Source organism: Hibiscus syriacus, unplaced genomic scaffold (assembly GCF_006381635.1).
Source record: "Hibiscus syriacus cultivar Baekdansim isolate YM2019G1 unplaced genomic scaffold, ASM638163v2 tig00116971_pilon, whole genome shotgun sequence".
Lineage (NCBI taxonomy): Eukaryota > Viridiplantae > Streptophyta > Magnoliopsida > Malvales > Malvaceae > Hibiscus > Hibiscus syriacus.
In genome coordinates this window covers 7,610,113-7,637,517 of record NW_024063495.1, presented here as the reverse complement: position 1 = coordinate 7,637,517, position 27,405 = coordinate 7,610,113, and the positions used below count along the sequence as shown (strand labels likewise).

The window sequence follows — 27,405 nt, the reverse complement described above, 5'->3', positions numbered from 1 at the left end:
TTTATTCATATCACATATTCATGTAAGCTCATAATCACACAAATCATAACATTGATCACCAATCAAATAACATTTTAGGAGTTACTTCTTACCATAGTAACTCCATCACTGGCTCATCGCAAGCCAAATGTTTATTCAATAATATAAGTACAAATTAAATTGCACTCACCTTAGCTTTGCTTTGATTCGATTATAATCCTTCAATTGATCCGGAACGGGATCACGTTCTATATCTACATCATCATACATAGATCTATATTAGTATTATAACTAATATACTCTAATGGTTCACTCTTTAGACTAAGAGAAAAGGCAATTTCATCTTTTAATGAAGGTATGCATCGATGCACTACTGATGCATCGGTGCATAAAATGCATTCGATGTTGTATTATTACTGGGATGCATCGATGCACTACTTATGCATCTATGCACGAATTGCATTCGATGTTTCATTATTAATGGGATGCATCGATGCACTACTTATGCATCGATGCACGAATTGCATTCGATGTATTTATTTTAAAAGAGTGCATCGATGCACTTCCTGTGCATCGATACACCTTCAAACGATTTCTGGGTTTTAACCTTGATGCATCGATGCACTCTGCCCAGAACCTCTTTTTGAACCCGAAAATTCATTCATTTTGGATTAAATCATTCATGTTTCATCCCCTCTTTTTCCTTCTTAACTCTAGTACACATACTTAAACCAATATATATACTCATTTATTTCATCTTAAACCTTAATATTCTCTCATCTTTATTAACTTCAAGAATCATACCAGATTTTTAACATGTTTTAAATCTAATTCTAACACTCCATATTCCTTAATTAGATTGATGACAAGTCAAATTCCTTCTCAAAATTCACTTACTAACTCTTTTCCAGAATTTCCTTAAGAAACTCATTTTCTTTAATATTTCATAACTTCTTTATCTTTTGATTTTAGGACAACTTAAGCTTTCCATAAGCTTAAGTATTACCTAATGATCAAAACCCACTCTTAAAATTAACAAATAATCAGCTAACAAGGTGTTGAAACATTTTGATATTTCGATATAACAAATTAAGTTAAATGGATTTTAAGATTTTCCAAATGATTTTCGATATAACTATTCGAATATCAAAACATTACTCCAAATATTTCAAAAATCATTTTTAATCCTTACTTAAGTGTAAAATTAAGTTTTAATCATAAAACAATTTCAAAATAATTTTACAAAGTATTTCGAACCAATTCAAAGCCAAAAATTCCAGATTGCTCAGAGGGAACCGATTCCCCCCCATAGGAGGAACCGATTCCCCCTGAATGGTTTGGCTCCGAGATTTCCAGAATGCTCGGAGGGAACCGATCCCCCCCAAGGGGGTACCGATTCCCCCCTTGTACAACGGTCGAAATATTTGAATTTTACACTTAGGAACCAATTCCCTTCAAGGGGGAACCGATTCCCCCCACACACCAAGCTGTTTTATTAAATGTTTTCACACTAAAACGGCTATAATATCTTATCTAATCATCCCCAACGTTCAGAAGTGATCCAAGGTGTATTTAAGCAAGCTTAGAAGCCATTGATCAATAACAAGAAACATCAAGCAACTAGAATCAAGAGAGAATCAAAGAGAAAACATCAAACCTCAAGTTTGAGCATTTCAAGCCTATTTTCATTCAATATTCATTTTGCTTTCAAGAACACTTTTTGTGCTCAATTGTATTCATCTTTGAGTGTTCTTTTCTTTATTCTATAATTGTGCAAACATCTTACCTTGTGAGGTTTTCTTGTAAGTTTGCAAATTTGTAATCTTCTCTTTGAGAAAAGAGTGTTCTCAAGAGTTGGGGTATACTCTTGAGGGAATTGTAAGGTTATCTCTTTGGCCTCAAAAGAAAGAACAAATTAGTGAATTTGTTGGAAAATCCTTAGTGTGGATAGCTAAGGTAGTGGACGTAGACTTTGTTTGAGAAAGTCGAACCATTGTAAATCGCTGTGCAATTACTTTCAATTTTCTACAAAAGCTTCCACAAAATTTTTATTGCCAATTCACCCCCCTCTTGGCCAATTTCGGCATTCGATTAACTCAACAATTGGTATCAGAGCCTAACTCATTTGAAGGTTTTATCGCCTCTTGAGTCGATTCGGGAAGAGTTATATCGATTATTAAAGTCATCAATGGCCTCCGTTTCAAACTTCGACTCCAGTCTCGATTCGATGCCCGTCAACAAGCCTCCTTTCTTCAATGGAGCTAACTACGCCTATTGGAAGAATAGAATGATGTACTTCATTCAAGCAAGTGACATGGGAGCATGGAATGCCGTAGAAGAAGGATACATTAAGCCTATCACTCATCCAAGGTTGTGAAGTGAAGGAGATACAAAAATGTTCCAGCTCAACTACAAAGCCATCCATATTATCTTTTGTGCTCTTGGACCAGATGAATACGGAAGAGTTTCATCGTGTACAACCGCCAAAGAAATATGGGACAAGCTTCAAGTCACACATGAAGGTACCGATGAGGTAAAGAAATCAAAAATTAGTATTCTAACGCATAGCTATGAAAATTTCAGGATGAAACCAAATGAAGACATCAAAGCTATGAAGGATAGATTTTCAACGATTGTCAATGGTCTCAAATCATATGGAGAGATCATCTCAAATGAAAAGCTTGTAAGGAAGTTAGTCTACTCCCTCCCAAAATCATGGCAATCAAAGAAGACGGCAATCATCGAGTCTAAGGACCTATCGTCCTTAACTCTTGAAGAACTTATTGGTTCACTCCTCACTCATGAGATGATGCTTGAAGATGAGGTGGACCTTGATAAAGTTGAAGAGACACCAAAGGAGAAGGAGAAGAAGAAAAATATTGGAGTTGCTCTCAAATCCACAAAAGATGAGAGTGATTCTAATAATGATGATGATGATGAGGAAATGGCATTGTTTGCCAAACGGTTCAGAAAAATGATGAGACCTTACCAAGGAAGAAAATTCAAACGAAACGAAGGCCTCAAAAATGAACCAAAAGAGAAAGACCCAATCATTTGCTATGAATGCAAAAAGCCGGGGCATGTCAAATATGATTGCCCACAATTGAAGAAAAATGGTCAATCAAAGAATAAGCACAAGGCTCATGTGGCTATATGGAGCGATGAAGAAATTTCCGATGAAGAGGAACAAGAAGTAGCAAACTTGTGCTTGATGGCATTCGGGGAAGATTCTAAGGTAACCTCTAACTCATCCGATTTTGATGATTTATCTTATGATGAGTTATTTGAGGAGTACAATGGGTTGGCTTCGGATTATGAGAAATTGTTTTTAAAATATAAAAATGATGTTTCAAAATTGAAAAATGAAAACAAACTCATATCCAAAACCAACAACGATCTTGAAAGTAAAATCAAAGATTTGCAAATCAAACTAGAAGAGTTTGAAAAGAAAAATTTAGATTTGCAAAATTTACTTTCAAAGATCAATGATGATCATCAAAAGAAAATTGATGATCTTAAAACTTCTTTTGATAAAGTTGGAACAAAACATTTTGAAAGAGGTGGAAATTCAAAATCCAACTTTGTTAGAAAAAGTTTTAGAAACTACAATCATAGAGGTCCCCAAAGAACCTCTAATGGAAAAATCATTAGAAGTATGTGGGTTCCTAAAGAACTCATTACTACTAAAGATAAAAATATCCTACACAAATGGATACCTAAGGGGACTAGGATTTTGGAAACTAATGAATATGGACCCAAAAGAATTTGGGTACCAAAAATCAAAAATTAATCTATGTTTGTAGGGAAATGAGCATTGCTACAAGGCACGGGAAACAAATTCAAACTCATGGTACCTTGATAGTGGATGCTCAAGACATATGACCGGAGACAAAAACCGGTTCATTGAGCTTAACGCCAAAAATGGAGGAGAAGTGACTTTTGGAGACAATTTAAAAGGTTACATTGAAGGTATTGGTACAATAGGTAATACCCCTTCCATACAAATTAAGAATGTTTTATATGTGAATGGATTAAAGCATAATCTATTGAGTATTAGTCAATTATGCGATAAAGGATTCAATGTCTTATTTGAAATTAATGGTTGTAAAGTCATTGACATTGCATCTAATCGGATTATGCTTGTTGGTCATAGAATAGGAAACATTTACATGGTGCATTTAGATTCTATTGATATGACTAATTTATGCCTAGTTGCTAAGGATGAGCATGATAGTTGGTTATGGCATAGGAGATTAGGACATGCTAATATGAGTGTTTTGCAACGGCTAATTCAAGGTGATTTAGTTCGAGGGTTGCCTAAGCTTAAATTTGATAATGATAAAATCTGTGATGCTTGTGCTAAAGGAAAACAAAAGCGCGTTTCTTTTAAATCCATTAATGACGTATCAACTAGTAGAGTATTACAATTGATCCATGTAGATCTTTTTGGGCCAACTAGGACTACTAGCTTGGGTGGAAAACAATATGCATTTGTCTTGGTAGATGACTATTCTAGATATACTTGGGTTTTATTTTTAAGTACTAAAGATGAAGCATTAGAACAGTTCATCACATTTTCAAAAATAATCCAAAATGAAAAAGGTTACTCTATAACTAGTGTTAGGAGTGATCATGGCACTGAATTTGAAAATCTTGTATTTATTGATTTTTGTAATTCTAATGATATTAGCCATAATTTTTCAGCACCTAGAACCCCTCAACAAAATGGAGTTGTTGAAAGGAAAAATCGAACTTTAGAAGAAATGGCTAGAACCATGCTTTGTGAAAATAATTTGCCAAAATATTTTTGGGCGGAAGCCACAAATACTGCTTGTTATGTTGTAAATCGAGTAATGATTAGGTCAATTTTAAAGAAAACTCCATATGAAATTCTCAAAAATAAAAAGCCTAACATTAGCTATTTTCATCCTTTTGGATGTAAATGTTTTGTTTTAAACAACGGTAAAGAAAACCTTGGCAAATTTGATGCTAAAAGTGATGAAGGAATTTTTCTGGGTTATTCCTTAAATTCTAAAGCTTATCGAGTATTTAATAAAAGAACTTTAGTTGTAGAAGAGTCTATACATGTTGTTTTCGATGATAATCCCCTTTCGAGGAAGGATTCTTGTGTGAATGATGATGTAGGTGTTATAAATTCAAATGACGCTAGACATGAAGTTGGAGAACCATCATCAAAGGAAGAAACGAAAAATGAGGAAACTCATGATCCTCTTGAGAATCCAACCATTGAAGAAAGGGAAATATCTTATCCAAGAGAGTACAACTATGTCAAGAGTGGTGAGATTATAGGTGATCCATCCAAAAGGGTAACAACTCGATCTTCTCTTAGAAATATTTGTGATTATGTTGCATTTATTTCATGCATAGAGCCTAAGAATATTAAAGAAGCATTAAATGATGAACATTGGATTATGGCTATGCAAGAAGAATTAAATCAATTTGAGAGAAGTAAAGTATGGACATTAGTTGAAAGGCCTTGTAATAAATCTACTGTAGGTACTAGATGGGTGTTTAGGAATAAGCTTGATGAAAGTGGTAATATAGTGAGAAACAAGGCTAGACTTGTTGCTCAAGGGTATACTCAAGAAGAAGGCATAGACTACGATGAAACATACGCTCTCGTAGCTAGGATGGATGCAATTAGAATGTTATTAGCATTTGCATGTTTTCATGAATTTAAATTATATCAAATGGATGTTAAAAGTGCATTTTTAAATGGTTTTATAAAGGAAGAAGTGTATGTGGAACAACCTCCAGGTTTTGAAGATTCAAAATTTCTGGATCATGTTCTTAAATTGACAAAAGCTCTTTATGGTTTAAAACAAGCTCCTAGAGCTTGGTATGAAAGATTGTCAAATTTTTTAATTGAAAAAGGTTTTTCAAAAGGAAAGGTTGACACTACATTGTTTTTAAAGCATAAAGGTAAAGATTTATTAGTAGTTCAAATTTATGTTGATGATATAATATTTGGTTCTACTAATGATATTCTTTGCCAAGAATTTTCTAAGCTAATGCAAAGTGAGTTTGAGATGAGCATGATGGGGGAGCTCTCATTTTTCTTGGGACTCCAAATCAAGCAAAGAAAAGATGGCATCTTCATTAATCAAGCTAAGTACGTCAAAGATATGCTCAAGAAGTTTGGACTGGAAAATGGGAAACCTCATGACACTCCAATGAGCTCTTCAACAAAGCTTGACTTAGATGAAGGAGGTAAATGTATAGATGTTAAATTATATAGGTCAATGATTGGCTCTTTGCTTTATCTAACTGCAAGTAGACCGGACATTATGTTTAGTGTTTGCTTATGTGCTAGATTTCAATCATGTCCTAAGGAATCACATTTACTAGCTGTTAAGAGAATCTTTAGATACCTTAAGGACACTCCTAGTTTAGGACTTTGGTATCCTAGAGACTCTAGCTTTAGCTTGCATGCCTTTTCTGATGCGGATTATGGAGGATGCAAATTAGATAGGAAAAGCACCTCCGGTACTTGTCAATTCCTTGGAAATATGTTGATTTCTTGGTTTTCAAAGAAACAAAATTGTGTTGCATTATCTACCACTGAAGCGGAATACATTTCAGCCGGTAGTTGCTGTGCACAAGTTTTATGGATGAAACAACAACTTTTTGATTATGGAATTGAAGTAGGTACCATTCTATCAAGTGTGACAATACTAGTGCTATTTGTCTCACTAAAAATCCCATCCAACACTCTAGAACTAAGCACATTGAAATAAGACATCACTTCATTAGAGACCATGTCACTAAGGAAGATGTAGTTCTAGAATTTGTTGATACTTTACACCAATTAGCGGATATCTTTACAAAACCCTTAGACAAGGAAAGATTTTGGACACTTAGGAGAGAATTAGGTTTGACCAACCTATCTTCACTTAGTGTTTAAAATAATTTTAGCACTTTTAATAAATCTTGAAAAATGCTTATAATAATAATTTTTGATTGCATTCTTGCTATTAGTTAGGGGGAGTTTGTGATTCTTAGTGAAAATTAATTTTATGCTCAAAAATCGATTAAAGATTAATTTAATTGTTTGAACATAATTAATTTTTGATATATGAGTTGCCAATACCACTAGAAAAGATTAATTTAGCATTTTGTGCTTAAAAAAAATCGGATTTTAGCATTTTGGTACAGAGGGAATCGATCCCCCCTGAGGGAACCGATTCCCCCTTTGAAGGGGAACCGATTCCCCCCCACAGGGGAATCGATACCCCCCTGGGGTTCTGTTAAAATCGGGCAGAACACCCCAAAATTCCCAAAACCCTTATATTTTCTTCAAACTGTTTCTCACCTTCCTCAAACACTCAAATCTCCTTTCTTGCCTCAAATCATCGATATTAATCGGAATTCGCTTCAAATATTATCTTCTAAACCTGTTGGAATCATTAAAATCGTGCAAACAACATCTAAATCCCCTCAATCTTCATCTTTCAAGGTAAATTTTTCTAAACTCTCTATTTCATTGTTTTTGAACATAGAATTAGTTTCAATTAGTTCTAGGTTGAAATAGTGATCGGGCATTGCTTATTTAGGGATTAGAAACTAGATGTTACAACTAATTTCATCAAAAACACAAGAATTTTTCAAATTTTCGAAATAAAAAAAATGTTATTTTTCAAATTATTGTGTTTTGATTAAATTATGTTGTTGTTATGAAAAACTATACATATATTGTTTCTCAAAACCATATTTTTCAAAAGTTTTTCAAAAACTTTGCCCATTAGGATTGATTTAGAGAATCTTGAAATATTGAGGACTCAATTGAGTTTTGGGATTAATTGAATTGCATACATTTGTTTTAAAATTGCAGGTTATTCTATCTATTCCGATTTCCTTCACCATGTCAAATCCTAAACGTCCTAGGTCTTCATCTAGTCGTTCTAGTCGTCAACCAAATCCTCCTCCTATTCCTCAAAATCCTATTCCAAATCTTGATCCTAACTTGACTATCCAAAATTCTTGTTTCAATCAACCGGGTCCTAAAGATTATCGTTATTGGTTTTACCAATATTTTGACTCGTATAAGATCAGGGAAGAACGTATCCCATCTCTTCAAACTATGGTTGACATTAACTTTAAATATCTCCCTATCTTACACGAATGGAAATTTGATAAACTTTTCGAACTTGAACCCATTGTCTATCATCAACTTGTTCGTATCTTCTACTGTAATGCCGTTTGTATCAAAAATCGTGACAAAACCAAAACCATAGGAGTGCGTTCCTACCTCCTAGGTCAATATTTCCATCTTGATCCGGATTACATAGCCAATGCCTTAGGCTTGGATAATGAAGGTTTATCAAACGAAAAACAAGTTTTAGGCTCACGATATAAACGGAATGATAGTGCAAGTGTTTTAGATCTCCATGAGCATTTCCTTCATCTCATGATCACTTGGTGGTTTCGACCATCCGGGGGTCGATATTCAACTCTTAGAGCTTTAGATCTTTGGTGGTTGCACTGTTTTGAAAACAATATAAAAATAAACCTCTCCGAGATTATCTTTGCTGAAATTGTTGAAACCGTTAACCTAGTGCCAAATAAGAAACTCTGTTCTTCACTAGTTTACGGTTGTATTCTTAGTAATCTCTTTTCTAAAGCTGAACTCCGAGTTGGTCTAGATGCCTCATTTCCTCTTAAGAAACAAATCAATCTTCTTTCTTTAACAAGAGCGGGATGGGTAAAAAATAAGGAAACCGGTGCATGGGTTCGATCTTCTACTCCGGGAGCTAGTTCTTCACAAGCTCCACCCGAAGTTGACGAAGATCCCGAGTTTGAACAATTAATGAGGGATATTGATGAAGCTGAAGAAGAACCTGAACAACCCGAGGAGCACGCACAACAATCGACTCAAATGCCTCCATATTTTCAATCCTTTATGGAGACATTTGATTTCCGTTATGCTACAATGGATTCGCGCTTTTCCTCTATAGAGTTTCATTTATCCACAATGAGAGCTCAACAATTAGAGATTCTTCAGGAGATGCGTGCAAACAATGAAGCAACCAATGCTCGTATTAATGAACTAACTCATGAAATGGCTGCTATGCGAGCCTGTTTTCCACCTACCGATCCGGATGCTTGATTTTGTGTTTAGCTTTACAACTTTGAACAAAATGAATATTGTTTCAACTTTTTGGATATTTTGGATTGTTTGATTTTGTGGATTGTTGGATTTTGGATTTATGAATAGTGTGAACTTATATGTTTTATTCATTTTTGCATCATCATTAGCAATATGACCAATTTTGCCATATCACATTATTTATGAATATTGATTTATGAAACTAATGGCTAACCTCTCTTTTGATTATGATCTTAGCAGCTTAAGCTTATAATTAATAAATCAATTGGCTAAATGATTTCAAAACCTTGTTTTACAATGTCTTTTTGATTTAACAAAAAGGGGGAGAAGAATAAGTGTTAAATGTTTTACTTGATAAATTGAAGAAGTGTTAAAGTAAGGGGGAGTAATTTCAAAACTTGATTTCAAAAATCTTAAAATTACTAAAATGTTTTGTTATATCAAAAAGGGGGAGATTATTGAACATTTTGATATTTCGATATAACAAATTAAGTTAAATGGATTTTAAGATTTTCCAAATGATTTTCGATATAACTATTCGAATATCAAAACATTACTCCAAATATTTCAAAAATCATTTTTAATCCTTACTTAAGTGTAAAATTAAGTTTTAATCATAAAACAATTTCAAAATAATTTTACAAAGTATTTCGAACTAATTCAAAGCCAAAAATTCCAGATTGCTCAGAGGGAACCGATTCCCCCCCATAGGAGGAACCGATTCCCCCCTGAATGGTTTGGCTCCGAGATTTCCAGAATGCTCGGAGGGAACCGATCCCCCCCAAGGGGGTACCGATTCCCCCCTTGTACAACGGTCGAAATATTTGAATTTTACACTTAGGAACCGATTCCCTTCAAGGGGGAACCGATTCCCCCCACACACCAAGCTGTTTTATTAAATGTTTTCACACTAAAACGGCTATAATATCTTCTCTAATCATCCCCAACGTTCAGAAGTGATCCAAGGTGTATTTAAGCAAGCTTAGAAGCCATTGATCAATAACAAGAAACATCAAGCAACTAGAATCAAGAGAGAATCAAAGAGAAAGCATCAAACCTCAAGTTTGAGCATTTCAAGCCTATTTTCATTCAATATTCATTTTGCTTTCAAGAACACTTTTTGTGCTCAATTGTATTCATCTTTGAGTGTTCTTTTCTTTATTCTAGAATTGTGCAAACATCTTACCTTGTGAGGTTTTCTTGTAAGTTTGCAAATTTGTAATCTTCTCTTTGAGAAAAGAGTGTTCTCAAGTGTTGGGGTATACTCTTGAGGGAATTGTAAGGTTATCTCTTTGGCCTCAAAAGAAAGAACAAATTAGTGAATTTGTTGGAAAATCCTTAGTGTGGATAGCTAAGGATTATAGGTGATCCATCCAAAAGGGTAACAACTCGATCTTCTCTTAGAAATATTTGTGATTATGTTGCATTTATTTCATGCATAGAGCCTAAGAATATTAAAGAAGCATTAAATGATGAACATTGGATTATGGCTATGCAAGAAGAATTAAATCAATTTGAGAGAAGTAAAGTATGGACATTAGTTGAAAGGCCTTGTAATAAATCTGCTGTAGGTACTAGATGGGTGTTTAGGAATAAGCTTGATGAAAGTGGTAATATAGTGAGAAACAAGGCTAGACTTGTTGCTCAAGGGTATACTCAAGAAGAAGGCATAGACTACGATGAAACATACGCTCTCGTAGCTAGGATGGATGCAATTAGAATGTTATTAGCATTTGCATGTTTTCATGAATTTAAATTATATCAAATGGATGTTAAAAGTGCATTTTTAAATGGTTTTATAAAGGAAGAAGTGTATGTGGAACAACCTCCAGGTTTTGAAGATTCAAAATTTCTGGATCATGTTCTTAAATTGACAAAAGCTCTTTATGGTTTAAAACAAGCTCCTAGAGCTTGGTATGAAAGATTGTCAAATTTTTTAATTGAAAAAGGTTTTTCAAAAGGAAAGGTTGACACTACATTGTTTTTAAAGCATAAAGGTAAAGATTTATTAGTAGTTCAAATTTATGTTGATGATATAATATTTGGTTCTACTAATGATATTCTTTGCCAAGAATTTTCTAAGCTAATGCAAAGTGAGTTTGAGATGAGCATGATGGGGGAGCTCTCATTTTTCTTGGGACTCCAAATCAAGCAAAGAAAAGATGGCATCTTCATTAATCAAGCTAAGTACGTCAAAGATATGCTCAAGAAGTTTGGACTGGAAAATGGGAAACCTCATGACACTCCAATGAGCTCTTCAACAAAGCTTGACTTAGATGAAGGAGGTAAATGTATAGATGTTAAATTATATAGGTCAATGATTGGCTCTTTGCTTTATCTAACTGCAAGTAGACCGGACATTATGTTTAGTGTTTGCTTATGTGCTAGATTTCAATCATGTCCTAAGGAATCACATTTACTAGCTGTTAAGAGAATCTTTAGATACCTTAAGGACACTCCTAGTTTAGGACTTTGGTATCCTAGAGACTCTAGCTTTAGCTTGCATGCCTTTTCTGATGCGGATTATGGAGGATGCAAATTAGATAGGAAAAGCACCTCCGGTACTTGTCAATTCCTTGGAAATATGTTGATTTCTTGGTTTTCAAAGAAACAAAATTGTGTTGCATTATCTACCACTGAAGCGGAATACATTTCAGCCGGTAGTTGCTGTGCACAAGTTTTATGGATGAAACAACAACTTTTTGATTATGGAATTGAAGTAGGTACCATTCTATCAAGTGTGACAATACTAGTGCTATTTGTCTCACTAAAAATCCCATCCAACACTCTAGAACTAAGCACATTGAAATAAGACATCACTTCATTAGAGACCATGTCACTAAGGAAGATGTAGTTCTAGAATTTGTTGATACTTTACACCAATTAGCGGATATCTTTACAAAACCCTTAGACAAGGAAAGATTTTGGACACTTAGGAGAGAATTAGGTTTGACCAACCTATCTTCACTTAGTGTTTAAAATAATTTTAGCACTTTTAATAAATCTTGAAAAATGCTTATAATAATAATTTTTGATTGCATTCTTGCTATTAGTTAGGGGGAGTTTGTGATTCTTAGTGAAAATTAATTTTATGCTCAAAAATCGATTAAAGATTAATTTAATTGTTTGAACATAATTAATTTTTGATATATGAGTTGCCAATACCACTAGAAAAGATTAATTTAGCATTTTGTGCTTAAAAAAATCGGATTTTAGCATTTTGGTACAGAGGGAATCGATCCCCCCTGAGGGAACCGATTCCCCCTTTGAAGGGGAACCGATTCCCCCCCACAGGGGAATCGATACCCCCCTGGGGTTCTGTTAAAATCGGGCAGAACACCCCAAAATTCCCAAAACCCTTATATTTTCTTCAAACCGTTTCTCACCTTCCTCAAACACTCAAATCTCCTTTCTTGCCTCAAATCATCGATATTAATCGGAATTCGCTTCAAATATTATCTTCTAAACCTGTTGGAATCATTAAAATCGTGCAAACAACATCTAAATCCCCTCAATCTTCATCTTTCAAGGTAAATTTTTCTAAACTCTCTATTTCATTGTTTTTGAACATAGGATTAGTTTCAATTAGTTCTAGGTTGAAATAGTGATCGGGCATTGCTTATTTAGGGATTAGAAACTAGATGTTACAACTAATTTCATCAAAAACACAAGAAATTTTCAAATTTTCGAAATAAAAAAAATGTTATTTTTCAAATTATTGTGTTTTGATTAAATTATGTTGTTGTTATGAAAAACTATACATATATTGTTTCTCAAAACCATATTTTTCAAAAGTTTTTCAAAAACTTTGCCCATTAGGATTGATTTAGAGAATCTTGAAATATTGAGGACTCATTTGAGTTTTGGGATTAATTGAATTGCATACATTTGTTTTAAAATTGCAGGTTATTCTATCTATTCCGATTTCCTTCACCATGTCAAATCCTAAACGTCCTAGGTCTTCATCTAGTCGTTCTAGTCGTCAACCAAATCCTCCTCCTATTCCTCAAAATCCTATTCCAAATCTTGATCCTAACTTGACTATCCAAAATTCTTGTTTCAATCAACCGGGTCCTAAAGATTATCGTTATTGGTTTTACCAATATTTTGACTCGTATAAGATCAGGGAAGAACGTATCCCATCTCTTCAAACTATGGTTGACATTAACTTTAAATATCTCCCTATCTTACACGAATGGAAATTTGATAAACTTTTCGAACTTGAACCCATTGTCTATCATCAACTTGTTCGTATCTTCTACTGTAATGCCGTTTGTATCAAAAATCGTGACAAAACCAAAACCATAGGAGTGCGTTCCTACCTCCTAGGTCAATATTTCCATCTTGATCCGGATTACATAGCCAATGCCTTAGGCTTGGATAATGAAGGTTTATCAAACGAAAAACAAGTTTTAGGCTCACGATATAAACGGAATGATAGTGCAAGTGTTTTAGATCTCCATGAGCATTTCCTTCATCTCATGATCACTTGGTGGTTTCGACCATCCGGGGGTCGATATTCAACTCTTAGAGCTTTAGATCTTTGGTGGTTGCACTGTTTTGAAAACAATATAAAAATAAACCTCTCCGAGATTATCTTTGCTGAAATTGTTGAAACCGTTAACCTAGTGCCAAATAAGAAACTCTGTTCTTCACTAGTTTACGGTTGTATTCTTAGTAATCTCTTTTCTAAAGCTGAACTCCGAGTTGGTCTAGATGCCTCATTTCCTCTTAAGAAACAAATCAATCTTCTTTCTTTAACAAGAGCGGGATGGGTAAAAAATAAGGAAACCGGTGCATGGGTTCGATCTTCTACTCCGGGAGCTAGTTCTTCACAAGCTCCACCCGAAGTTGACGAAGATCCCGAGTTTGAACAATTAATGAGGGATATTGATGAAGCTGAAGAAGAACCTGAACAACCCGAGGAGCACGCACAACAATCGACTCAAATGCCTCCATATTTTCAATCCTTTATGGAGACATTTGATTTCCGTTATGCTACAATGGATTCGCGCTTTTCCTCTATAGAGTCTCATTTATCCACAATGAGAGCTCAACAATTAGAGATTCTTCAGGAGATGCGTGCAAACAATGAAGCAACCAATGCTCGTATTAATGAACTAACTCATGAAATGGCTGCTATGCGAGCCTGTTTTCCACCTACCGATCCGGATGCTTGATTTTGTGTTTAGCTTTACAACTTTGAACAAAATGAATATTGTTTCAACTTTTTGGATATTTTGGATTGTTTGATTTTGTGGATTGTTGGATTTTGGATTTATGAATAGTGTGAACTTATATGTTTTATTCATTTTTGCATCATCATTAGCAATATGACCAATTTTGCCATATCACATTATTTATGAATATTGATTTATGAAACTAATGGCTAACCTCTCTTTTGATTATGATCTTAGCAGCTTAAGCTTATAATTAATAAATCAATTGGCTAAATGATTTCAAAACCTTGTTTTACAATGTCTTTTTGATTTAACAAAAAGGGGGAGAAGAATAAGTGTTAAATGTTTTACTTGATAAATTGAAGAAGTGTTAAAGTAAGGGGGAGTAATTTCAAAACTTGATTTCAAAAATCTTAAAATTACTAAAATGTTTTGTTATATCAAAAAGGGGGAGATTGTTGAACATTTTGATATTTCGATATAACAAATTAAGTTAAATGGATTTTAAGATTTTCCAAATGATTTTCGATATAACTATTCGAATATCAAAACATTACTCCAAATATTTCAAAAATCATTTTTAATCCTTACTTAAGTGTAAAATTAAGTTTTAATCATAAAACAATTTCAAAATAATTTTACAAAGTATTTCGAACTAATTCAAAGCCAAAAATTCCAGATTGCTCAGAGGGAACCGATTCCCCCCCATAGGAGGAACCGATTCCCCCCTGAATGGTTTGGCTCCGAGATTTCCAGAATGCTCGGAGGGAACCGATCCCCCCCAAGGGGGTACCGATTCCCCCCTTGTACAACGGTCGAAATATTTGAATTTTACACTTAGGAACCGATTCCCTTCAAGGGGGAACCGATTCCCCCCACACACCAAGCTATTTTATTAAATGTTTTCACACTAAAACGGCTATAATATCTTCTCTAATCATCCCCAACGTTCAGAAGTGATCCAAGGTGTATTTAAGCAAGCTTAGAAGCCATTGATCAATAACAAGAAACATCAAGCAACTAGAATCAAGAGAGAATCAAAGAGAAAGCATCAAACCTCAAGTTTGAGCATTTCAAGCCTATTTTCATTCAATATTCATTTTGCTTTCAAGAACACTTTTTGTGCTCAATTGTATTCATCTTTGAGTGTTCTTTTCTTTATTCTAGAATTGTGCAAACATCTTACCTTGTGAGGTTTTCTTGTAAGTTTGCAAATTTGTAATCTTCTCTTTGAGAAAAGAGTGTTCTCAAGTGTTGGGGTATACTCTTGAGGGAATTGTAAGGTTATCTCTTTGGCCTCAAAAGAAAGAACAAATTAGTGAATTTGTTGGAAAATCCTTAGTGTGGATAGCTAAGGTAGTGGACGTAGACTTTGTTTGAGAAAGTCGAACCACTGTAAATCGCTGTGCAATTACTTTCAATTTTCTGCAAAAGCTTCCACAAAATTTTTATTGCCAATTCACCCCCCTCTTGGCCAATTTCGGCATTCGATTAACTCAACACAAGGAATCTTACCTTTGCAAGCTTGGCTCTTCTCTCTCTCGTACATGAAGAAGAAGAAGATGAAGATGAAGAGAATATCTCTTCATCCTTATCCCCTCTAACATATATATCCTTATCATATATATTTTTAATTCATTTATTAGTTAAATTACCATTTTGCCCTCTACTTCATTTGATAATTACTAACAACTTTTAGGATTTATTTCCAGATAAATCATTGAACTAATCCATTCTTCTACTTTAATCACCAAATTTCTGAAACTTTACCATTTAGTCACTAACCCATAGTTTGGGATGTTCCAAGAAACGTCGCTCCATATAATCCGGATTGTGAAAGATATATCACCATCCGCTGATGTGGCTCTTCATTTGTCGTTCATCGATGACGAATGCCTCGTTCTTCTCGCTACAATTTGAAAATAAATTATTTAATACAATTACATATATAATTATTATTAATACTATAATTTTGTCAAAACTAAAATGAAATAAAACAAATTAAATTTACCGTAGTTAACTCGGTTGATGAAATATGAACATCATCAAGACGTAACATTTCTTCTCTTGAGGCATTTCAACACAAAATCTTCAACAAAATTTTTTTTACTCTCAATAGAACATTTGATTCCAAGTGAAAAACCAATCCAACCTAAACCTCTATTTATACTCTATCCAACGGCTATAAACGGTTAGTTTTTGTCAAATTGAAAATAGTCATTGGAACTCATCACACCGGTGTGACGAGTTCCGTTGAATTTTTTTTAAAAATTTTGACCGTTCAACAACGATCAATCCAACGTCAACAAATTCAAATTATACCCGTTGGAACTCGTCACGCCTTCATCAATAAAATAATATTTTTTACAATGTTTTTAATTTTTTTTTTAAAAAATATTTTTTATTAGGACACGTAACGCGGGCATAACGAGTCCCTTAGGATATATTAAATAAATTTGGGTTGTGGGACCCACGTGACACGACCCATTAAAAAATATATCTCATGGAACTCGTCACGCCGGGATGACGAGTTCAATGGACACTGTAGTATTTGCTATAGATCCCAAAATAAATTTCCTGTTGCCCTATTGGGCTAAATAATCCACCCGCCTGGATTATTTGTCCTATTCCGCCCAAATGTTGCACGTACTCCTATGATATTGACGGTAAAGGAATTGTTGTTATTCTTTGAGGTCCCGGATTCGAGCACTGAAAATGTCAGGGGTACGAACGAACAATGTCAAATAGTTTAGAGTTATCTTTGAACAGATACATTATACTTACTCAGATTAATAAAAAAAAACACAGATGATGAAGTTAGCTCAATGCTTCATATGGTGACACACCATACGTTTAGAAGGAAAATATTATAGAATTATACTGATTTTGTTAATTGTCACATCTGAACTTCCGTTAGAGGTATAATGCTAAAGTTAAGGCCCAATGTTTATCAAAATGATCATTTTATCTCTATTCTATTTTTTTAGCATTTTGGCCCTTAATGCTTCATTTTAGAAAAAAAGAACTACAACATTTGACAGAATAATCACTTTGTCTCTTATTCTTTATTTTTGGGGGCATTTTAACCCTTAACGTTTGATTTTAGATTAAAAAGACACTTATTTGGAACGTTTATTGTGTGTCAACTAATAATTTTCATCTATAAAGAGAATTCTCCCCCAAAAGTGAAATCTCATATTCAAATGCTTTAAAGAAAAATAAAGACCAAAATGATCATTTTAATAAACACTAGGACTAATTTTAGAATTATGCCTCCATTCAATATTAAAAACAAGTGACTTGATTGACATAATTTAAATAATTAAATGGTCTGATTGACAAAATTAAAAGATCGATGGTTAAAGTAAAAAGGATTTATAAATAAGTGATCATTGATATAGTTTACCCTAAAAATTATAATGTAACCATCTATAAATCGCATTCAAAATTACAGAATGGACGCAGCCAAGAGTTCCACAGGCTCAGCCATGGATTTCAAACCATTCCTTGTATAAGCATTTTATATAGGCATTGTGTAAGTGAAATACACGTAAATGAGCAAAATATCATACACCAACAGAATGACAATCCTGAGTCAAAGAATATACCATACATATTTCCTATTCATGATGATGCATAATTTACTATTTGATCGATCATTTTAATCAAATCACAGCTACAGGTGTCATCATGCAAGTCCTTTCAAGAATCACTCCAACCATCTTCATCATCGTCTTCATCACTTCCGGTCAATGCCTATTTTAAGAGATGATTTAAAAGAAAAATAAAATTGAACACTTCTAGCATGGCCGTAACATAACAGACGGAAGAAAGATCAGGACAAATACAAACCTGGCGAATTGCATTTGCTTTCTCCAAGATTGCTGCAACTCGTATGTTGGTTTTAGGACCCTGAACACGGGCTCTGGTCACCACTGCAGGCTTCAAGTTGAAGGACTGTATAAAACAAAATAAATCAGCCCTCGCACCTCAAGTTTATACAACCAATGCATTTCCCACTATTAAACTCATTTCTCTCCATCTCTCTTAAAAAGGGAACAAAAAGAATGTCAGCGTTTACTGGATCTAACCTTTGTTCGTATCTGTTCCAGCAATGAATCTCTTTCATCTATCTTAGAAAGGATTGGAGGTCGATTCTGCTCGGTTACCTTTCTCAACTGAAGAAAATTTTAACTGTTACTTCACAAGAAACAGTCAAACTGGAAGAGATTTTTTAAAAAAAATTGAAACGCAAGGCTATAATCACCTTGCTTTTATCATGAGCAGCAACAGCATCAATGAGAGGATTGCGAGGTCGGGGAAGTTTAACAGGTGGATTCACATTTGACTTTCCTTCTTCAGCAGCTTGTACTAAAGCTAGCGTATTTGAGGGCCATGCTGCCTCTCCCTCTGAAATTGACAAATCATGCTCTAGAGTTGTATTTATCTGAGAAGTTTCTCCCTCTGGAGCTTCCAAGCCATGCCGAACAATGGCATTTGGTGTCTCTGCCTTTTCTCCCCCAGAAGCTGCCAAACCATGCTGAGGCTGCTTGTCTACCTTGGTTGGAAACTGCTCCTCTACTTTGGTAGGAAGATCCTCCGCTACCTTGGCTGTAATCTGCTCCTCTGTCTTAGTTGGTAGGGGCACAGATACATCAGGAGGATTCCCATGTTCTGGATCAAAATGTTGTATAGGTTCCTGAAATGCCCCACCTTCTAAACTTGTATCCACTACAAACTGATCTGGACAATTTGCTGTTTCCCCATGCAAAGATAGAGGAGTATGTGTACAAGCTGCATCAGTAGGTTGCATCGTCAACAAGTAACTCGATTCTAACCTATGACCATCCATAGCAAGGGAACCATATTCAAGGTTTTCATTAGATGTTGTGGCTACTGTTAAAAATGGGTTTGAGTGTGTTCTATTGAAATAGAAACCATTGTACTGGCTATTACTGTTGCTAGCCATAGTTGCTGAATTCATAGATAAAGGACTGGGATGCATGAAATCAGCTGCCAGTTGATCAGGCGCATTGCCAGACCTCTCTTCACCATCCACAAGAGGTAAAAATGGGTTTCTGGGTTGTTCAAACCCCTGCTCCAACGCTGGTAAACCAAATTGAGCTCTCTCACCAGTTCCATACTGTGGTATCATTGGCAATGACCCCTGACCATGTTCTACAAATTCTCTTTGAGGACCTGTAGAAACATGTTGAACTCTCCCTATCCTCCACTGCATTGGAGGAAGAGGTGGCAATGGTGGCATTTCCTCCATGATAGCTTTGGTTGCCTCAGGGTGCAGGCAAGTGGCAGGATGAATAAGATCAGATGGATAACTTTCTTGTTTATCCTGCCTACCTGATTGTTCTGAAAAATCTAATGAAGATTGGTTTAAAGAGCCTTCTTTGGAATGTTCAAAAGAAGTTTGCAGGCACTTTTCCTGATCTATGTGATCCAAAGATTGTATTTGTTTTGAACCACCTTCAACTATGTGCAGCTTTTCCACATGTTGATTAATATGGATGTCTAATGACTGTACTAGAGAATTTTCATTTTCTGATTGGAAATGGGTAGGTGAGGGCACCGTGTCTTCCCCACTTTCCATTAGACGACTTGAGTATTTCAATTCTGACTCGTTATCACTGAATTCTGAAGAAGCAGGTACAGCGGTTAAATCAACCAAATCCAAACTATCTTTGGTTGATTCAGCAAAAGACAAATAGTGGACTTCATCTTCTAAATTGGATTTGTTGTAAGAGTCTGACTTGCATGAAGTGGAATCTAAATCTGCTGGAGTACCTACCACTTGATTTGTTTCTTCCCGTGTCTCTAACTCTATGAGACATTCCTGAGAAACAACCTCATTCGATTCCAATCCTTCATGAAACATATCTCCATCACCAGCAAGAGACTCTTCCGAATTCATTAGTTTTCCAGATGGAGAGAAAATCACATTTGAAGAGTGATATTTAGTATTATCAACATCATCATCAAATTCGGTAGAATCACAAGCAGCGGTTGATAATGCAATATTTTCAGCATGAACATTTTCAGTTGCCAGATCATCTAAATCCCCATGATCCTTGGGGTTCAAATCATCAGTGCAATTACATGCAAGATCACAAGGGATAGCATCTTCTTCCACCACATTCCCACTGCGAGTAAATTCCCTAGTTACTTCTCCCTCTGTAGCATCACAAAGTTCATCAACATTTTGTTTCTGTTCAGAATATGAAGCATCTATCTCTGTTAGGTCAGCTTCAACTTTTGGATCATGATGTAATATGTCTGAAAATTGCTGTTCATTGAAGTCACAAATCTGTGAAGTATCCACCACAGGAGTTATACACTCCAAGTTGACATCCACTTCTACAGTAGCATCACTGACCTCAGAAACTAAGGTGATAGGATTCACAACATCCAAATGTTCAGGTGACAGTATAATACCAGAACATCTTTCTCCTTCAGCCAAGGTTGAACAAAGTCGCTGCTTTTCTGTTGGTGAAAAAACGCAGTTTGGTTGGTTGACTGAATTTTCAGCACAAATTTTCCCAGCAAAATCTGTTTTAACAACTCCATCTAAAAGATCATTGTCACTTCCCTTTTCAGGAGCTTCCGGTAAAACGTTCAATAAATGTGGCAAAGCATCAGAAGAGACATATGTGTTCCCACAGCCCAACTCATCCACTGGATGACTTTCAGAAGAAAGAGTGATCAAAGTAACCTGTTCCTCAGAAGAATCAGCAAAAATAACTTCCAAAGAATCATCCAAATATTCTCCACCATCAGCTTCTGAAAAATTAGAATTAGTTTTACCATCAGAGGATACTTCCTCATGATGTTGTTCCAGCAAAGGAATTGTCACTGAACATGGTTCATCCAACAAAATATGTGTAGAGTTCAAACCTTCCAGACATGAAATATGAGAAGCTTCTCCAAGATCAGGAAGACAATGTTCACCAAAAGAAGTATCTTTCGGTAACAAAACCTGATCAGAATTGGGATATTGCATCTCCAAGCAAAGCTGTATAGGAGGTGCCTCACCAATCTCAGTAACACAGTTTCTACTCAAAGGGAACATTTCTGCTGCTACTTCACCATCCGACGGAATATCTTTAGCCAGATTGTCTGTAGTATCAGACAGAGAGGAGATCTCATCCAATTGAGAATTTGATGAATGGGCTTGGACCCCAAGCTTTTCCTCGTTTGCATGGGAACCCGTTTGATACTTCCCAATATCCATGAGGTCAATACCATCCTTAGGTCTATACTCATTGTCCATATCCATTTCGGACTCCATGGTAGTAATTGCATCAATGAAATTGTCAGCTTCACTGGTCATGCCATCGGAATGGTCCCCATATATATTGCATTCTTCTATGCTTTCTCCATCTACTATTATCTCCTCTTCAGTTTTTACTTTATAAAGGGGATGGGGTATTCCATCTGTGAAATCAACAGTTGGTTCTGGCACCTTCATAATCTCTCTATCAATGGCATCTTCATTCAACTCTTCAATGGATGGTTTCAGTACAATTTCATGTACAGTAGGTGAAGAAATCAAGGTTTCCTTTCCTTGTGAAGAGACTTCTACAGGACCCACTGTACTAATATCAAGTGTTTTAGGTCCGGACACACTAGAATTATCCACTGTCAACCCCAGAGACGGAGTACCAGAGATCTCGTAAACAGCTTTATTTTGTGATGGAGTCTCCAGGAATTTCTCCATGTAAGTTTTCCCAGATTTTGAGTCAAGTGGAGATTCATTTAATTGTCGTCTTTTAAGTTTTGCAAGACAGGCAGGGTCATTGTAAGCATTCTCAATACGTTCCTCCAAAAACAGTTGATGTAATCTGCACTATTAGAAAGTAATTCAGTTACCAAGATACCATACTAAAACTTTAATATGTGCATTAAAACAATTAGAAGAAAGATGAAAGGCACAGATGAAGAATTGAAGGACTCACTTCGCATGTGATGTTTGTGGAAATTCGGGAGTCTCCCCATTCTTCCAGCGTGATCCTTTCTTCTGCCAGAAATAAAAAACTAGACAATAAGGACACAGGAAAAAATACCATTTACCACAACAAGCTAAAAAGAACTTCTGTGCTGATTACTAAAACCATGTTGCGCCAAAAAGTTACCATTCAGCGCCAGCCTTTAACTAATAATTTTGTTTTGTGATATATAAAAGGAAATAGAATGCTCCATGCAGGTGAGAAGCAACTTAATTATTACTTCAATATAACTGGTGTATATTACCACAAATGCAAATATGGCACCTCAAAAGAGCAGGACCAAAGATACAAAGCATGCTGCTAACATGAAAGCACACTTAAACCAGATATTTTAAGTTTGGAAGTGGAGCTAATCACAAACCTTTCTATGATCTGCTCACTCAAACTCATGGCTGCCCATCATGAAATGATGATGAAAAAAGTAACTCAACAATAATGGAACACTTTTCCCAGTGAAAGGTCTTAGGGCCATTCTAAAGACCAAGTACAGGTTTATTTGTTAAGAGGTAAAAGGTTAGGGTCATTCTACAGACCTATCTCCCGATTTCTGCTATAGATGAGACAAAACTGCTAATTGGTAAAATAACTTGCCCCGACAAAGAAATCTAACCAGATCTTTTCTGTGATCTTTTATTTATTTTATGTTAGTACCTTCACTTTCCGCGCTTTCTTTCCTCTCTGAACCTCTAATGGCGCGATTTCAGGAAAATCTGATTCTGCTTTAAAAAATGAAGGATCGCTGTAACGCTTTAAACATGCCCCAGCACCCGCAACATCAAATCTGGAACAAGTTATTAGAATATTCTCTATTGGTAAGAAAAGAACTTGCAACAAAATACTAAACTTAAGATCAGTAAAGTCATCTTACTTGTCCAAGAGGAACAACCGTGGTGGGCCCCTACATTCCTCATAAGAATCCAACACACAGCGAGGTAAGTCTCCATGAGTGATAAGATTATGTTCAGTGCGCAGATTAGGATGCCAGTCAACACCTGAGAAAGGATAATACATTTCCTGACCAGTTTAGTAGATAATGTATTTGTTCTGGTAAACTCAAATATTCTGCTTCAAAACCATAAGTAAATAGAACCGCTTAGCTTCATCACTTAAAGATGACTCATTGTATGCCATGATCACATTTCCTATCCATTCCATTATTGCATGTCAATGTAAATGAATCCGTGCATACTAACTACATGACAATCTCCACCAGGACAAAGACATTGAAAGATGTATCTTTTGGTTAGGTAAACAAACTTGTTTTCCCCTCTAAGTGTTGATAGAACATGGGGAAATGTAATACCCATGTTGCAGGCACCAGACACTCAACCCCTGGAATCTACTATAGTTGTTTCAAAAGGAATAGATCTATTTCCCAATATTACAATCAAGTACAAAAGACATACAACATATGAAACTAGCACGTATGCCAAAATGCCCCATTATGATAATAATGATCCAGGACCAAGGGTAAGAGCCAAATCCAACATGTATAAATGTGTTAGTGAAATTTTGAACCTAACCTGCACTGGTAAAGAATAACGAATGATCGGTTTGTGATAAAAATGATTTCTCAATGGAAGGGAACTCTGCCTCGACTTGTTTAACTCGGGCCACTAGAGCATGGCCTCTCGCAGCAGTTACCATTACCTCTTCATGCAAGTCGTGGAATATCTCAGCAGCAAACCTTTTTGTCAATCACCAAGGAAAAACAATTTAAAAAGCAGACAGAAGGTAGAAAGCAAAAGCAACACATGAAAATTGCCACAGAGTGCTAAAACTCCAATAGCAATCTATAGTAAACGTACAATCATACTTGAACCATGAATCCAAGTCTATGCAGAAATTTGTGACATGCATTGTTTCAATTTAATGCATTACGGGGAAAAACACCGAAATTGACGCAGATTAGTTTCAATTGAGGTTCAGAATCCAAAGTGCTAAATTGGTGATCGTCACAAATAACCTAAACCAGAGAACGTTAAATCCTAAAAACTTACCGTTTGGATAGCGAAATCGATAACACACTAGGTAAGAAAATTCCAAGTGTGTCTCGGATTCAAATGGCATGAACTAAAACTAAGATTCTGTACACTTGAAAACAGTATCTAACAGATTTTAATTGTTTCTATAACCTCGAGCTTAAAGCAAGGAAGCAGAGAAATAAGCATACTGACAAACCAATGAAATTCAACCAATCTGATAAGCATGAGAGAGAGAGAGAGAGAGAGAGACTGACTCGGCGAGGTCACCGAGCTGGCGCAAAACACCAACAAGGCCAGACATGGCAACGCCTTCAAGTAAAGCCTCGGGATCATCCTTGTCGGCAGATCTATAGAGCTCCGGGTCGGCCAAGCTGAACTCGTTCCTAATTTGATACCTTGTCAACGGCATTTCTTCGCGGATCCTTCGCCACAAAGAAGAACAGACAAATCCTAAACCACTATTCCCACATAAAAACAACTAAGAGAGAGAATACGAAAAAGTTGAGAGGTATTTTGCTTCTGTTCTTATTTATTTTTTAAATTGATTTTTCTCTTAAAATATTGTTGATAATATTATGTCCATGTGGCGTTACGGCGCGGTGGTTTGTTTGGGTGGTTATAATCGGAACTAATGTGTATGCGCTCTCGATGTTGCCGAAGTTATATTTTTTTAATAATAAAATTATTTTCAAGTAATTGATCAAAGGGTAAACTACACCATATATACCAATCTTTAGACGTTGTATCATTTATATAATTGAACTTTTAATTTTACCAATTATAGTATTGAATTTTGATTTTTGTTTCAATTATATCACTGGATTGTTAAATCGTTAACATAGGATTGAAACGATGTCGTTTTGGTGAGGTGTCTACCTCTACAGTCGTCATCCATGTTGGCAGTCGTCAGCCACATCATCGTGTCATTAACGATTTAACGGTTCAGTTGTATAAGTAAAACAAAAATCAAAGTTCATTGTTATAATTGATAAAATTGAAAGTTCAATGGTATAAACGATAAAATGCCTAAAGTTTGATAGTATCCAATAGAGTTGCCCTTGCAAAAATTATATAAAAATGTTTATTTTTCAATATATTATATTTAAGGCTAAACTTTCGGACTATTAAAAAAATGGTAAACTATCGGAATGATCAATTCTTTCATATTTTTACACTTTTGCTCAATAGATTTTGAAAGTTATATTTTGGTTATTTATATTACTGATTCATTAAATTTTGATCACTTACGATATCTATTGTTATATTTTAGTCACTAAATTGTTAACTCCTTATAGTTTAATGGCGTAGCACGCTAGTAAAAGAGGATTTTTTTTACAATTACACTTTAGAAAGAATACTAGTTTAACCATTTAAACTTTAGATGAAATGTCATTTTTTACTCTTAAACTTTAGACAACATACTAATTTAACCCTTAAATTCAATCAAAGTCTCCCACCATTGGTCACAACTCACCACTGTTGCCATTAGTCGTCATCAATCCTCGTCGTCTACAATCTTTGGACCTTAAAATTTGCGATTCATTCTTTTTTAACCTCTTAAATGAGAATTTAGTGTTTGTTTCATCGTAAAATATCACAGACTCAGTAAATCTAGCCTAAAACCATTCAACTTCCTTTAAAATTAAATCATAATAATAAATTTGTTATTAGTATTCATTTAAAATTAAGAAAACTAAAAATCTATATCTATATCATAATCATAATCAAATTCATAAATTTATTGTTTATAATATTTTGGAAAAATAGAATATGAGGCCCTTGTACTTTTCAAAAATAAATCAATGTGACCCTCAATTCATTTCTCTCTCAATATGACTCTCAAACTTAGAAAAAGAATCCAATGTGGGCCATTGACTAACGCTAGGGGTGTAAATGAACAAAGCTTGAACGAACAAGGTTATGTCTATGTTCATTTGTTTATTTTTGAAGGTGTTTATGTTCAGTTCATGTTCGTTTAATTTTTTAATATCGCGTTCATCTATTTTTTTTAAAGTGTTCGTGTTTGTTTATTTATTGTTCACGAACATATTCATTTAATGTTCATGAACATGTTCATGAACATGTTCATGAACATGTTCATTTTGTAACATCCCAAACATCGAGTTAGTGGCCTTATTGCAAGATTTTAAAATTTTATGATCAAATTAGATAAATTGAAAAGTTTAGGGATTTAATTAAAATTATTTGTGTAGGAGTGAATAGCAAAGAAATGAAGTTGGAAGGTCATATTTGGTCATTTAGAAAGAAGATGAATTAAAAAAAATCATCTAATGGTGTTATAAACACGTGGAGTGAGAGAAGAGAGTTAATTGAAAATCTAGAATTCTCTCTTTCTTCATCCTTCCTTCGTCCTCTCCACCGTGAACTTATACCTAAGGTAAGTATGTTTTAAATTAAGTGTTTCTTGAATTCTAAGTTTAGTTTTGGTCTCTGGGGTGATGCATAAGCTTAAGGAAAGCTTAAAGGGTTATAAAACTACAAGAATTACAAATTATGAGTGATTAAAGAAAAGGGGTTTTTGAATGAAATTTTGAGAAAGAGTTAGTAAGTGAAGTTTGAAGCCATATTTGACTTGTCATCAGTAGAAATAAGAGATTTATGAAGTTAGAAAGGATTTATATCAAACTTGAAAGTTTAGTAAGATTCTTATTTTCAAGTGTTATGGTAAGTTATTGAGTACTAGGATGCGTTATAATGATATAAGATGGTTTGGGTGAGTGTAATTGAGTTTGAAGTGTTGAAAGGAGTTCAAAGTATGGATTTTGTATAAGTTTTGGTAAAATTTTGGGTTAAGGAGTGAATTCTGGGCAAGGGGTATCGGTACTGGATGAACAATACTGATACTCCAAAGCAAAAAATAGATGATATTTGGGTTAGGGTATCGATACTGGAAGAACAATATCGATACCATATGGTGAAATTAAATGAATCAGTAATGTAGTATCGATACTAGAGGAGTAGCATCGATAGCAAGGGAATCAATACTATATTAATGGTATCAATACCATTTTCAAGGATGGATTCCAATATGTAATAAGGGTATCAATACTGAGATATGGTATCGATACCACAGTTGAGAAGTATCGGTACTGTAC

At 34.9% G+C, this 27,405-nt stretch overlaps 1 protein-coding gene across 2 annotated transcripts in view; it reads right to left on the bottom strand.

Moving 5' to 3' along the window:
• Nucleotides 1-17,779: 17,779 nt before the first annotated feature.
• Nucleotides 17,780-27,405, bottom strand: part of LOC120191694 (protein SCAR2-like) — a 31,038-nt gene continuing 21,412 nt past the window's right edge. The window contains exons 3-11 of one of the 2 annotated variants that reach the window (XM_039194608.1): nt 24,544-24,764; nt 23,828-23,991; nt 23,173-23,296; nt 22,956-23,085; nt 22,254-22,315; nt 18,554-22,139; nt 18,378-18,464; nt 18,139-18,243; nt 17,780-18,042 (exon numbers count right to left, since the gene is read on the bottom strand). In XM_039194608.1, the coding sequence (XP_039050539.1) occupies nt 17,989-18,042; nt 18,139-18,243; nt 18,378-18,464; nt 18,554-22,139; nt 22,254-22,315; nt 22,956-23,085; nt 23,173-23,296; nt 23,828-23,991; nt 24,544-24,698 (4,467 nt within the window). In that variant the 5' untranslated portion in view covers nt 24,699-24,764 and the 3' untranslated portion in view covers nt 17,780-17,988. Of the gene's footprint in view, nt 18,043-18,138; nt 18,244-18,377; nt 18,465-18,553; nt 22,140-22,253; nt 22,316-22,955; nt 23,086-23,172; nt 23,297-23,827; nt 23,992-24,543; nt 24,781-27,405 lie in introns of those variants that run through there. The other variant, XM_039194609.1, reaches the window with a different exon arrangement.